General features: G+C 45.9%; 1 protein-coding gene across 12 annotated transcripts in view; it reads right to left on the bottom strand.

Moving 5' to 3' along the window:
• The window catches only part of KCTD12 (potassium channel tetramerization domain containing 12), an 82,002-nt gene that overhangs the window by 7,350 nt on the left and 62,581 nt on the right, over positions 1–12,071 (bottom strand). For 3 of the 12 annotated variants that reach the window (XM_088021868.1, XM_088021875.1, XM_028106068.2), the window contains one exon: positions 6,814–7,037. The exons of 1 other annotated variant lie outside the window; for it this stretch is intronic. In XM_088021868.1, the coding sequence (XP_087877994.1) occupies positions 6,995–7,037 (43 nt within the window). In that variant the 3' untranslated portion in view covers positions 6,814–6,994. Of the gene's footprint in view, positions 1–3,772; positions 3,901–6,813; positions 7,038–7,702; positions 7,955–8,046; positions 8,154–12,071 lie in introns of those variants that run through there. 8 more of the 12 variants (XM_088021871.1, XM_088021869.1, XM_088021872.1 and 5 more) reach the window with 8 other exon arrangements.

Genomic DNA, 12,071 nt, shown 5'->3' on the forward strand with positions numbered 1-12,071 from the left:
ATAAACAAAAAGCCTTATTTCCAAATAAAGTCATATTCATGGTATGGGGAGTTAGGTCCTCAACATACCTTTTTGGGAAACACAATTCAACCCATAATACCCTCCATAAATAAATTAGCCTTGTGCTATTTCCAAGCTCTTCAGTGTTCATCTTTGTATGTTCAACCCTTTCTAGAACTCACAATGGTCCACAGTCAGTGGCAACTACTCATGGTGTACCCTTGCATGAGTGTGTTGCCATAATTTCATTTAAATGTTATAAAGTAGAGGACAATGTGCTGCGAATAAGAGGTAAGGAACATAATTCATCTGGATACAAATAAAGGCTGTTTGTTCACTATAACCCACAAGAATTTTGCCTTATTGGTATATCAGAGAAGGAGTTTAGGGCAATCAATAGGTCTACCAAGATGGGCACCACTGAAACTGGTGAGCGGTGTGGGAGCAAGGAAGAATGTTCTACACACTGGGAGTCATGACCATACCGCGATGGCAGCCGCACTGTAATCATCGCTTACCTGTTACACTCTTCTGAGACTCTCAGTCTCTCCCAGTGTGCCATCAAATCTATTTATGCCGCATACATATTAAGAACCTCTGTTTTCAATTTTAAGTGTAGATCAAATGTTCCAACTCCAGTACCTCTCCCACTAAATAATACCTTCATAATTTACTGACTGCCTAACTCAGTGCATTGTCTAAAGATGAAAACCTCTGACCTATAAAGGAAATGATTTGTGGTGGCTGAGTGCTTTTTCTAATTTATCCAGTGATTCGATCTATGGATATAGGAAAATGGACTCCATTCAGGGCTTGAATAAAATCACCTAACTTCACCAGAAAAAACTTGGCCTCAAGAAGATGAATTTCAAGAATTCATCTATAGCTTCTGCGAGCACCTAGGAGGATTTGCCCAGGCTACGACGCCCAGAAATTATTGGGGAGCCAGAAATCCCATCAGCAAAGATTTATTCTGAAGATGATGGAAGAGCAGCCTGATACAGTGGAAATACCCAGCCCCGCACAAAAAGTGAAGATTTTATAGAGAACCCTTTATCAGGTATGTTTCCAACCAACAGAGCTAGAAGTAAACCCAGGAAAGGCCCTGCTGGAAAGACACAAAATAAAAAGCAAAGGTGCCTGATAATGTCACTGCCTTCGTAGCTGTCTTGGGGGCCAGTCCTGTGACTCTTCTCCCCATGGAGCTACTGGGTAGCATGTCCGCTGAAGACACTTTACACAACATGGATGATGGAGGGGTCCCATGAGGCAGGCGATCTGCCCAAATATGCTCTCAGAGAGGAAAGTCACATTCAATGAAGGGAAATGAGGGAAAGAATACAGATCTAGAGAAAAGAAAAAAAATGTGTTCTGCTTTTGCTCCAGTGGTCAGCTTCCTCACCCCTCAGCCACCCTCTTCTTCTCCAACCCGCTGACTGCTGAGTCCTCTATGTTTATCCCGAAGGCCAAGTGAACACTAGGTGGAAAAATGAGAGCCCAAGGCCCAGCGGCCTTCCACCACTCTCCACGGTCCAGGGCAGAGCTAAGGAGGAGATGCTCGCCCGCGCCCTGTGGGTCAGATGCAGAGACTGCACCAACTAAAAGCCAATGTAAGAGCCTCACAAGTTTACAGATGGGAGGAGGCCTCTGGAAATGTGAACAGTGCTGAAGCTCTCTCTCCTGACCACACCTTGACTTCTCTGTCCTTCAGAAACCTGCTCCTACTCTTCTCCACAAAATACTCTAGCCAGAACTTTCAGGCCACTTTGCTAGGGCTATAACTAAAAAACCTTCCCATTCACGGGACACCCTAGTGCTGCCAGGTTAGTTGTTTCAGTATGGAGGTGCAGCAAAACCACCACGGGGCCGAGACTGGGGGCCACATTCCTCGTCCTTCCTGGACACAGAGCTGGGCCTCACGCCCAGTTCCCTCAGAGTTAGGTATAGCCACAACACTGAACCCTAACAAGGGGACTGTAAGGGACATGCACCACTTGTCTGTCTGGTGCATGGAACTTCCATGCACAGCAGTCTGTATTCTTTCTCCACCCACTGGCCTGATGCAACAAACACAACCACTTTGGAAGCCACATGGGGAGGACGACAGAGCCACACGGCAGAGCCACAGGGTAGGTGCAGGTTGGGTCCCTGAATCACCACCAGGAAGCTCCAATTAAAGAACACCCTTCAGGGTATTATATAAGCAAGAAATAAACTATTATGTTTGAGCCATTGCACATTCTTGACTCCAATTTTTTCTTACTGCAATGAATCTACCTTAATTAATATGCACGTTCTTTCAGAGGGGCCCATCCTGGAGGCTCTGTGCTTTCCCACACTGGTTTTCACTAGAGCATTTCATTGGCAGTTATGCTTCTGAAAACACTGTAGATGATGTAAGAGAGCCTTCCCTATTGATGATAAAACTTTGCTAAGCAACAGGCCTCTGTTCTTGTGTGGAGGAAATAGGGCAAGCTAGAGAGTCAGGCTGGCTTTGATCTCTTTTCCACAATATTCTGCCCAGGTGATTAATATCAGCTCACTTTATCTTTCTGATCCTAAACCCTTCTCTGTAATTGGGACAACTAATTATCCCAATTAATTATTAAGATACATTTGCAAAGAGTAAGGTTTAAGGAGTAGAATCAGGGCACTTAATACAGTGCCTGGTACACAGAAGCTATTATTGTCATTATTATTTATATTTACTAATATTTACTCGATTGTACCCTTTAAGTACAGTATCTGATTCATCCTTTTAACTTCAGCATTAAACATGAGTTCCCAGAAGACATGGATTATGTCTGATTTATCTTTATATCCCTACATCTAGAACAGTGATGATTACTTCATGAAGGGAAACTATCCTTAGTATTAATATTATTACTAACTGTTGCCTCCAAAGCAAGGATTGTGTCTATAAATCTTTCTTTGGAATCTAGAAGGATGACCTGCATGTAATAGGCCCTCAACAATAGTAATTAGTAAACTAATTTCTCCAAAAAAATATAAATCGATTAAATCAATAAACCAATTTCTCTCTAGTAGGTAGTTGATGAGATTCTGGTCATGGGGATTGGTGGGAGGCAGTGGTCACCAGAGAGTAGGTGGGTCTGTGAGGGAATCTGGATTCCAAATCAATAGCAGCCTGGAGTTCCCAGACCCCCATACCACATAGGTGGCATTGCTCCCCACAACCACCAGAACATTCTTTCGAGGTGGAGCGTCCTCCAGTTCCCACTGTGTCATTAAAGGTAAACAATATAGCCTAACCAGCCTACCTCAAAAAGTTGTCATGAAATTCATCCAGTGCAAAAACAATTTACAGAATGCAAGTTTTTCTGGAAAATTGACTGGTACTGCTATATCACCAACGTACCTTGTATAACAACTGTCAAATAGTCATTTTTCCCCTAATTTCCAGAATCGTAAATAGAAATAGTGCCTCTATTTCTGATGCTGTAATTAAAAAATATTACACTATAAAACTTTAAATTTTTATTAAAAAGTGAAAATAGGGAGCGCCTGGGTGGCTCTGTTGGTTAAGCGACTGCCTTCGGCTCAGGTCATGATCCTGGAGTCCCGGGATCAAGTTCCGCATCAGGCTCCATGCTCAGCAAGGAGCCTGCTTCTCCCTCTAACCATTCCCCCTCTCATGTACTCTCTCTCTCTCTCTCTCTCTCATTCTCACTCTCTCAAAATAAATAAATAAATCTTTAAAAAAAAAAGTGAAAAAAGTACTAAAAAAAAGTTGACGTGAAGCGATACACACATACGGAGGGATGCTCTCACTGTTACGGGTGTTCTCACAAAAGTCACCTCCAGTCTTCTTTGTTGTCAGTACTCTTGTGTTCATCCTTTCCCTTCATCTGGCGGGAGATCCTGTGTCCCATTCTTTCCCTGTGTAAGGTACAACGACGTCTTACTTTAAAACATTATTATTAAGACAAATACTCTTCTACTATATATTACATAAAGACAAATATCTTACATAAAGACAAATATTTTTTATTATTAAATTGTCCGTTTCTTGGAAACACACCCAGAAATGACTCATTTCTTCAAAAATAAGGTAATAAAGTACTCCGCTTTGTCCAAGACAAGACTGTATCACACGTACGTCAGGCTAGCCGGTGATAAGTCACATTTCACTTTCTCAAGAGTGTTTCAACAATGAAAGTTTATGAGTGTTTCAACTCATAAACTGCTTTTGAAATGAAAAACAGGAATTGGGAGGAGAAGGCGGGGCAAGAGCTTAAATGAGAAAAATAGGTTGAGATTAAACTTGGTCATAGCTGGAGGAAATGTAGTTCGAGTACACTGTATATAAATAATTGCCCTGGTTACGTACGTTAAGTCTGAAAGAAGGTGCGGGTCACGTTAGAAGTGTCACCAGGAGGTCCTGCCAGGCTTACAGCCAAATGACCCTCAAAGTGACATTTAGCTTGGGGCTCTCTCCCTCAGGCAAGGCCAGTCCTCCCCTCTATAGGCTTTGATATTCCATGTTGTCAGCACACACAGTGAATTCACCTCTGGAGGATGTAAGCTCATGGGAGATTGAGGGAGAAACGAGAAAGCCAACACGTCCACTTACACTGAGCCTTGCAGCTTTCAGGACCCTCATGTGTGTGCCTCGCCTGGCCAGCCCGGAAATACAACCTGAAAGCACTTCACTTGGTGCGCCTGGCCTCAGGGCGGGTTATAGGATTCCAATTACAGGACTTTCAGTCCATTCTTCACCACCACAGAACACACCTGCCTCTAGGAGTCAGTACATCAAGTTGGGGAAAATGGGCTCCTTCTGCCTTCCTAGCGTGCCCACCTTGGCCTCTCTGTCCCTTGGTCTCCTGCCTCCCACATGTACTTGTCCTCACCCCCCACCCCACCTGGATGGCACAGTCTTTCTCATTCTTCATCATATTGATCAGGTCAAACAAGGGTCTCAAGCTTCCTGTTAAGAGCATGCGAAATGCTTTCTTTCTATGGTGACTCTTGCCACTATTTAATCTCAAGGACCACGTGATACTTTCATTCAAGTTGTCAACTCTCCTTATAAGAGGTCCCGTTACTTTTGCCCAGGGCAGAATATATTAGGCCTGCTTTTTGAGGCAGATGCTACTCATTTGATGGTGTCATCTGCAAATGCTTCGGTTTCAACTTCCATCGTAGGGACAGATATTCTTATTATTAAATAAATTGACTTCAGACGTACAAATTTCTTGTCAAAAGAAGTCTGAAAGAGCAAATATTAAATAAATTGACTTCAGACGTACAAATTTCTTGTCAAAAGAAGTCTGAAAGAGCAAATATCGTAAAAGAACAACTGGTACCTGAGGCACAAGAACGTTGTTGAAATAACAACAGGCTCGAATTTGGAGCGCCTGGGGTTCTCAAGCCGATTCAACCTTACAAGCTCTGTCCCTGGCTCTCCCTCTCCTTCCCCCACTCCCTCTGTGGGCCAGAAGGCAGCCAGCATCCGCAAGCCAGGCATCAAGCCCTCACCAGGAACCCGATCAGCCAGCATCATGATCTCGGATTCCCAGCCTCCAGAACTATGAGAGAGAAACGTTTGTTGTTTAAGCCACGTAGTCTATGATATTTTGTTTTAGCTCCCTAAGACACCCAAAGCCCTACAGTTACTACCAGGTTAGAACCCTGTGCTAAAAGAAATGACAAAAACATCTGAAGAAGTTGCCCCCAGGGCACAACAGTCCCAGATCTTGGGTGCTGCTATTCTGAGGGCAGAATTGGAAATTAATTTGTGTCAGTGCCAGCCCTACTCCCAAAAACGTGGCAAATGACCTAGATGGTCTAATTCAGAGGACGGGCACTCCAAAGGCCACCTTGTGCAACAGTATCTCCCTGGCCCGGAAGCCAGCAAGCTGGGCACTTGCCAAGCCACCATTCCAAGTCCATTCTTCTGGAATCAGTGCTACTCTCTTCTGGAGGCTCTCTTTCAAACTGCAAGTTTCACTGAGCTGGGAGGCAGAAGCTCATTGCTCCAAGCTGGTCCACCAGATGCAGCTGCCAAGCAAGAGAGAGCCCCAGAGGCCTGGAAAAAGAAAGGGTGGGGACCGGCAGGAGGGAACTGGGGGGAGGGAGGGAGGCAGATGAGGGGCCACCACTGCCTTTTCAGGGCACTGGCACGATTCCCCCATAGAGAATTCTGCCCCTGGCTTGAGCCGGGGTGCTAAAGCCATTATTTATAGCTTACAGCCTCTCAAATCAAGTGGCACTACATGCATGGGAAGGTAACCAGAAGAAGCAGGGAGCACATCACGGTGGGGACATTGCTACAGCAGATGGTGGCCATGGCTTGTTCAGAGGAGATTCTGTTCTGCTTTAATAGCATCTGATTCCAAGCGAGGCTGAGCCTCCAGATCTGCTGACACTGCCGCTCCTGGATCCAAGTCGGTCACCGGCTTGGCATCTGGACCCCTCAGCCTTCGGGCAGGCTGCACTGAGCTCAGGCAGAAAATGGAATTTCCCCTTCCTGCCTCATTAAAGGAACCATCCGAGTTCACTTCTCCAACAGGAGCAATCTGGGCTGAATTGAGTCTTGAGCAGTGATGAGCTGGGGCATCAAATTCCCTGAGCCTTCCTGTGTCTCAGTATGAAATACACTGGAGTCAGAAAGAAATTGCTGCACCCGTCCTCCCTCCCATGGGGCGTATGCAACTCCATCTGCTGCTTCACGTTCTAAGAGCTACGGATGGCAGTCATTTCTAAGAAACCACAAAAATAAATTTCTTTCCAGGCCGTACTTTGCATTTTTACCTCCACTGAGCATATCACTGGGCACCAGGCAGAGAATACTATGGGTCACAAAATCTCATTGGCTTTCGATGTATGTACATTTGGGAAGCGGGACATTCTGGAGGTTTCCTCTGGAATATCCAGAGGATGGAGGTGCCACATTGATGAGACGTTTCCTATCTCTCTTAATCCCCTCCTTCGTTTCTCCTGTGTGGACCCCGCTTTCCTTTCAGCTTCTTCAGCTCCATTCTCGGGCATGAGATTTGTTGTTCCAGCGTGGACTGTGAGGAGAAAAATGTAAGAATGAGATCCTAGGTCTCACTAAACCCCACTGCCCCAAAACACAATGAGCCACTTCTGGCAGCCTGGCCAGTTGGACAGGAAGGCCAGCGGCTGAGGAACGGCACCAAGCTTTAGCTAAGTGCTTGCTGTTGGAAGGTTTCATGAAAAAGTCCTGAAGCAGAGAAGTGAAATGTTCAGGGAGTAGAGCCCCCCAACTCCTGTCCTGGAAATAGTGTTTATTGGATGGTCTCTGGCTCCCAGCAACCCGGTCTCAATTTCCACAAAGCAAATAGAAATGAACACAAACTTTCAGCTGCCCCACCCTCCCCACCCTCCCCAAGCAACCCAGGCTCGCAGCAGGCTCTGACTTCTCTCACTTCCTTTCTAAGCGCAAGCCCTCAGCACCCTCTGCTTCACCCAGAAGGTAGGTGGCAAACAGCCAAGCTCTGGGGGCAGTCAGAGAAGCAGAGACCCAAAAAACAGAGCCCTGGGCACATGGGCCATTGTGGGGGGGAGGCGGGGAGAGGTGCGGGAAAGGTTCTGCCCGCCCTTGGAGTTTAAGGCCCAGGCATTGCAACTTGGAAGGACCTCTGTCCACTTTGGTCATTTACTGATAGAAAACCTAGCCCGGAGTGAGTAGTGGGAACCCAAGATTACACAGAACTTGAATTCAGGTCTCCTGGGCACTCTCTGCCCACTACTCCTCATTGTCTTCTTGTGCTCGGGGTAAGAGAAAGGAAGGGGCTCATGGAGCATGAACGTTTGAGAAGCTCTAGCCCCAGGGTTTTCTGAATCAGAAACTGTGCACTTCTCATCTGTTCTGCCCACACTCCTCATGAGGCGTCTGGTGGGCTGCTCTGAAGAGAGGTCCTCATCTCCTCGTGCCAACTCGGACTGCAGTGGGGCCGAGACAGAGCTACAGAGGAAACATGTGGAAACATAAAAAGGAAGCTGTGGCTCAGCATTAACAGGCAGTATAGAGAGCAGGGTGGAGGTCTTGAAGCTTACGCACGGCTTAGATGCCTGTCCCACCGACCATCTCCAAAGCCACTGTCCAGAAACGCAAGTGTGAAATAAGGTGGATTTCTCTGCCTCTCCCCACAGGGTTTGGAGAGCTTCAAAAAAAAAAAAAAAAAAAGTTTCATCTTCTTTAGATTGTGGATCTACTTATAGCACAAAAACCTAGATTTTAACCCAGGGCCATGCCGCCTTTAGGAAACACAGATTCATGGTGATATCCAACCCTCCAGAATTTTTCGTGTGGGCCCTGTGGACGTTGTTATTTGCCTTGACCCTTCTGTGTACCAAGATAGCAGTGATTGCTCTTTGTGATACAAGCCAGGGATCTCAGATACATCAGACAAAGCAGATGTTATTCCCATTTTACAGACAAATAAAACGAGGCTGAGAATTCCAGTTGCATGATTTGCCCCAGATCTTATAGCTGGTCACAGGGCTGTGATTCACACCCAGGTCTGAGTCTGAACCTGGTTTCTTTCTTAGGCACTGCTCCTTCAACCCACCTCCAATACCAGCAGTCAGAACTTAAGTCAATTCATGACTCCTCTCCATAAAACTGAGCACCAAGAACCTCGGAATACCCACCACCCCCACACTCTATTTGACCACTGAGACTCAGCAAAGGGGAGCTCTGCTGTCCCTGTTCCCCTGAAATACTAACCAGAGAAAGGCAAACTACTTCCTGTTCCTCAAGAGTCCCCGTTACCTGCATATCTCCTTCTGATATGCCAATCATGGTTCCACCCATGCTGGCTGCTACCAAGTTGGTTTCATCCCTCGGTCATATTTGCAAATTTGTGCCCATCCCTTCAGCGATGGTGTTTACCCTAAGTTATAATTCTACACAGAGGAAATCTAGGCTGTTTAATTTTTGATTCAGTATCAAACAGAAAATCACCCAGAATTGGGCACTTAATGAAGATGATGATGATGATGAGGGCCTGGGACGCTCTGTCCCAGTAAAGCATCACCAAAATTATCCATAAATATTTCCCAGAAAGCTGCTGCAGAGGACTCAGTAGACAAGGGCATCAGAGTCTCTGTGAACGGGTTTTCCCCAGTAGTACTGGATAAGGGTTTGGCATTCCCCACCCCCCCACCCAGGGCACTGAACTGGGTCGCGGGTGGAGGCTCAGAGGCAGCAGGAGGCTCAGAGCCAAGCTGACAGGCAGGAGGAAGAAGTCAACACACCTTCGCATGGGGTGCAAGGACTACTGGTTTCCCTCATAACATGCTGAGCGTGGCTCTAAGTAGGAGGAGCTGGAGCAGAGAGCCCAGTGCCCCTGGTGAGCTGGCCGCATTTCCCCGCCCTCCCGGAGAAGGCTCTGCGTCCCACCACCAGGCCCGCTGAGTGGGCTCAGTGCCATAGCACAGGGCCTCACCCCCTGGAAAGCAACAGTGATAGTTGTGGTCCTGTATGGAACACAGTAGCGATAATAAGGTAAAAACTGTGGAGACACTTTCACACAGGATGCAACTTCTTCCAGAAGGCACCCAGAGCCTAGCTGTGAATATCTTTTAAAATGCTCCGGGGGGCCTGGGGTCTCAGTCAGTCAAACGTCCAACCCTTGATTTCGGCTCAGGTCGTGATCTCAGGGTCCTGAGATCGAGCCCCACACTGGCTCCACATTAGGTGTGGAGCCTGCTTAAGATTCTCTCTCTCTCTCCCCCTGCCACCCCCCCCCCCAAAAAAAAAAAGATTAAAGTGCTCAGAAACTTTCCCCCCAGGTTTTCTGCATAAATCAAAAATTACCTTTTATCTTCTAAAGCAATTAGACTTAAGTGATCGTAAATAAAGAAAATAAATAGCTTACCTAATACACCGAGTCAATATATCACCTATATCAGACTAATAGCTGTTGCCCTGATTCCATCTTGCATTGAGGACGTTTGTTCCTTTATTTTTTTTAATTTTTTTTAAGATTTTATTTATTTATTCGACAGAGAGAGCGAGAAGAGTACAAGCAGGGGGAGCAGCAGAGGGAGAGGACGAAACAGGCCTCCCACCGAGCAGAGAGCCCGACATGGGGGCTCGATCCCGGGACCCCGAGACCATTACCCAAGCTGAGGGCAGATGCCCAACCGTCTGAGCCACCCAGTTCCATTTGTTCTTTGTTGCATTCGTGGTTTGCTGAGTGCTTTCAGGGAGAATAAATAAGACTTTGAAGGAATAGCCGAGGAAACTTATAAACTGGAAGTCTTCTTTACTTTTAAAATAATTGTATACCTCTAAGCAACTGTACGTCAATGGCTTATAGTCTTTTAAGAAGCTGTACATTTTTGGAAAGGAAATCTACTTTAATATGAACACTTTCTTGCTTGCTTTAGAAATAGGACACAGAAATCAATCCGCAGACATATTTCAACTTTCTCTTGTCATTTTTGTTATTTTATTCCACAGCTCATAGAGATGAGAACCGGAAAAGAATAAAAATGTACCATTTGACTCATATATCCTTATTCTGTTTTAATTGCAAGTAAAGATGACACATTATAGTGAGGACGTTTTATTACAATTCAGAAAGAAAAAGCTTGAGTTATGAGCGGTATGGGATGGGAGCACGGAAAGATTCATGAAGGTTCAGTTCAGGAATACCCATCATGTCTCTGCATGTGGTATTGCAACAGATAGATAACCCACATGTCAGTGATTGCATCTGCTTAAATAAATGGCATCGGCTTGCTATAAATATTAAATATTGTCTTTTCTATTAGAGTAAGCATTAGTAATGATACTACTATCTCTGCATTTGAGGTCAAATGAAAAAATTAGTGTACCAGATTCTAGAATGCTGAACTCTGACCATCTTTCTCTCTAGCACCCACAGCCAGTTCCCAGGCCTGCCTCATGGTGTTAGGAGTCGGGGAGAGAGGGGACGAACACACGGTCAGGAGCCAGCCTGAGTCCATATCCTGACTCTACCCCTCTCTGGTGCTAAGACCTTGACAAGCCACCCAGTTTCTCACTCTGTGCCTCATTCTCCTCCTCTGGAAAGTGGGGCAAGAAACATCGCCTGTTGTGTGGATTCATGGAGTTGCATGGAAAGCGCTTAGACCAGTGTACCTAATAAATGTGAAATAAGCATCAGGTCTTTTGATGACAGTGATCTTTTCTTCATATTGAGGCCTTTTTGAGTAGGGCTACTTCCACTCCTCTCCACACCTACTTCCCACCCCCTACCCCACCTCACCCCACCCCCTCTGGGCAACTGCAGCAAGTAGGATCCTACCTGGGCTTTCTGCTTTCTGCACACCCACCACCACCACCACCCCGGCCCCAGTTCAAGTCTAACATCCCCTCCTTCGTGGCTCACACTACCCAGTAGACAGATCAATCCCAACACCCACTACACTTCACTTTTCATTTTCTTCATCCATCTATATTCATGTGTAGTGGGGCTGAAAAACACATATTTTAAAGGCTGATGTCAGAAGAAGCCCACTTAGATAGGAAATTATCTTCATTTGGGATATACCTTAATAAGCAAACTTTGGCAAGAAAGATGAGTCCCAAAGATTCTGACTCTAAGGAGGGACTAACTCCTCCACACCAGAGGGACACATACACTTGGGTAAATGGTGGAAAATAAGTTCAGTGAATGGAGAAAGGCCAAAATGATTTCAACTTGCAGAAAAAGACGGCCAGCGAGAGATACCCGGTGGCAGGGGCCGAAGGATATTTAAGAAGGAATGAGTCCTCTTGAAGTTCAAATTGTTTGCATTTCTGGGATGTGAAAAAGACCCAAAACTTAAGTAAAGCCTTAAATAGGTTGGCTCAGGTCCTTCAAGAAACAGACAGGATTGGATGTTTAAGAGATTTACCATGGGAAACACCTGTGGAGAAGTAAGGGCAGAGAACTGGGAGAGATGCTGAGCTGACCAGTGCAAAAGAGGAGAGGGGAAGGGAGGAAAATTGAATAGAGCCTCAGATCACAGAACACTCTGAGAAAGGTCTGATCAGGCTGATGGAAAGGCCTTGAGTCAAAGTCACCATTGGAAGAATCCTGCATCTC

The sequence above is a fragment of the Eumetopias jubatus genome, unplaced genomic scaffold, assembly GCF_037043125.1.
Source record: "Eumetopias jubatus isolate StellerSeaLion01/CBP00866 unplaced genomic scaffold, mEumJub1_p1.0 scaffold_3, whole genome shotgun sequence".
NCBI classification, from domain to species: domain Eukaryota; kingdom Metazoa; phylum Chordata; class Mammalia; order Carnivora; family Otariidae; genus Eumetopias; species Eumetopias jubatus.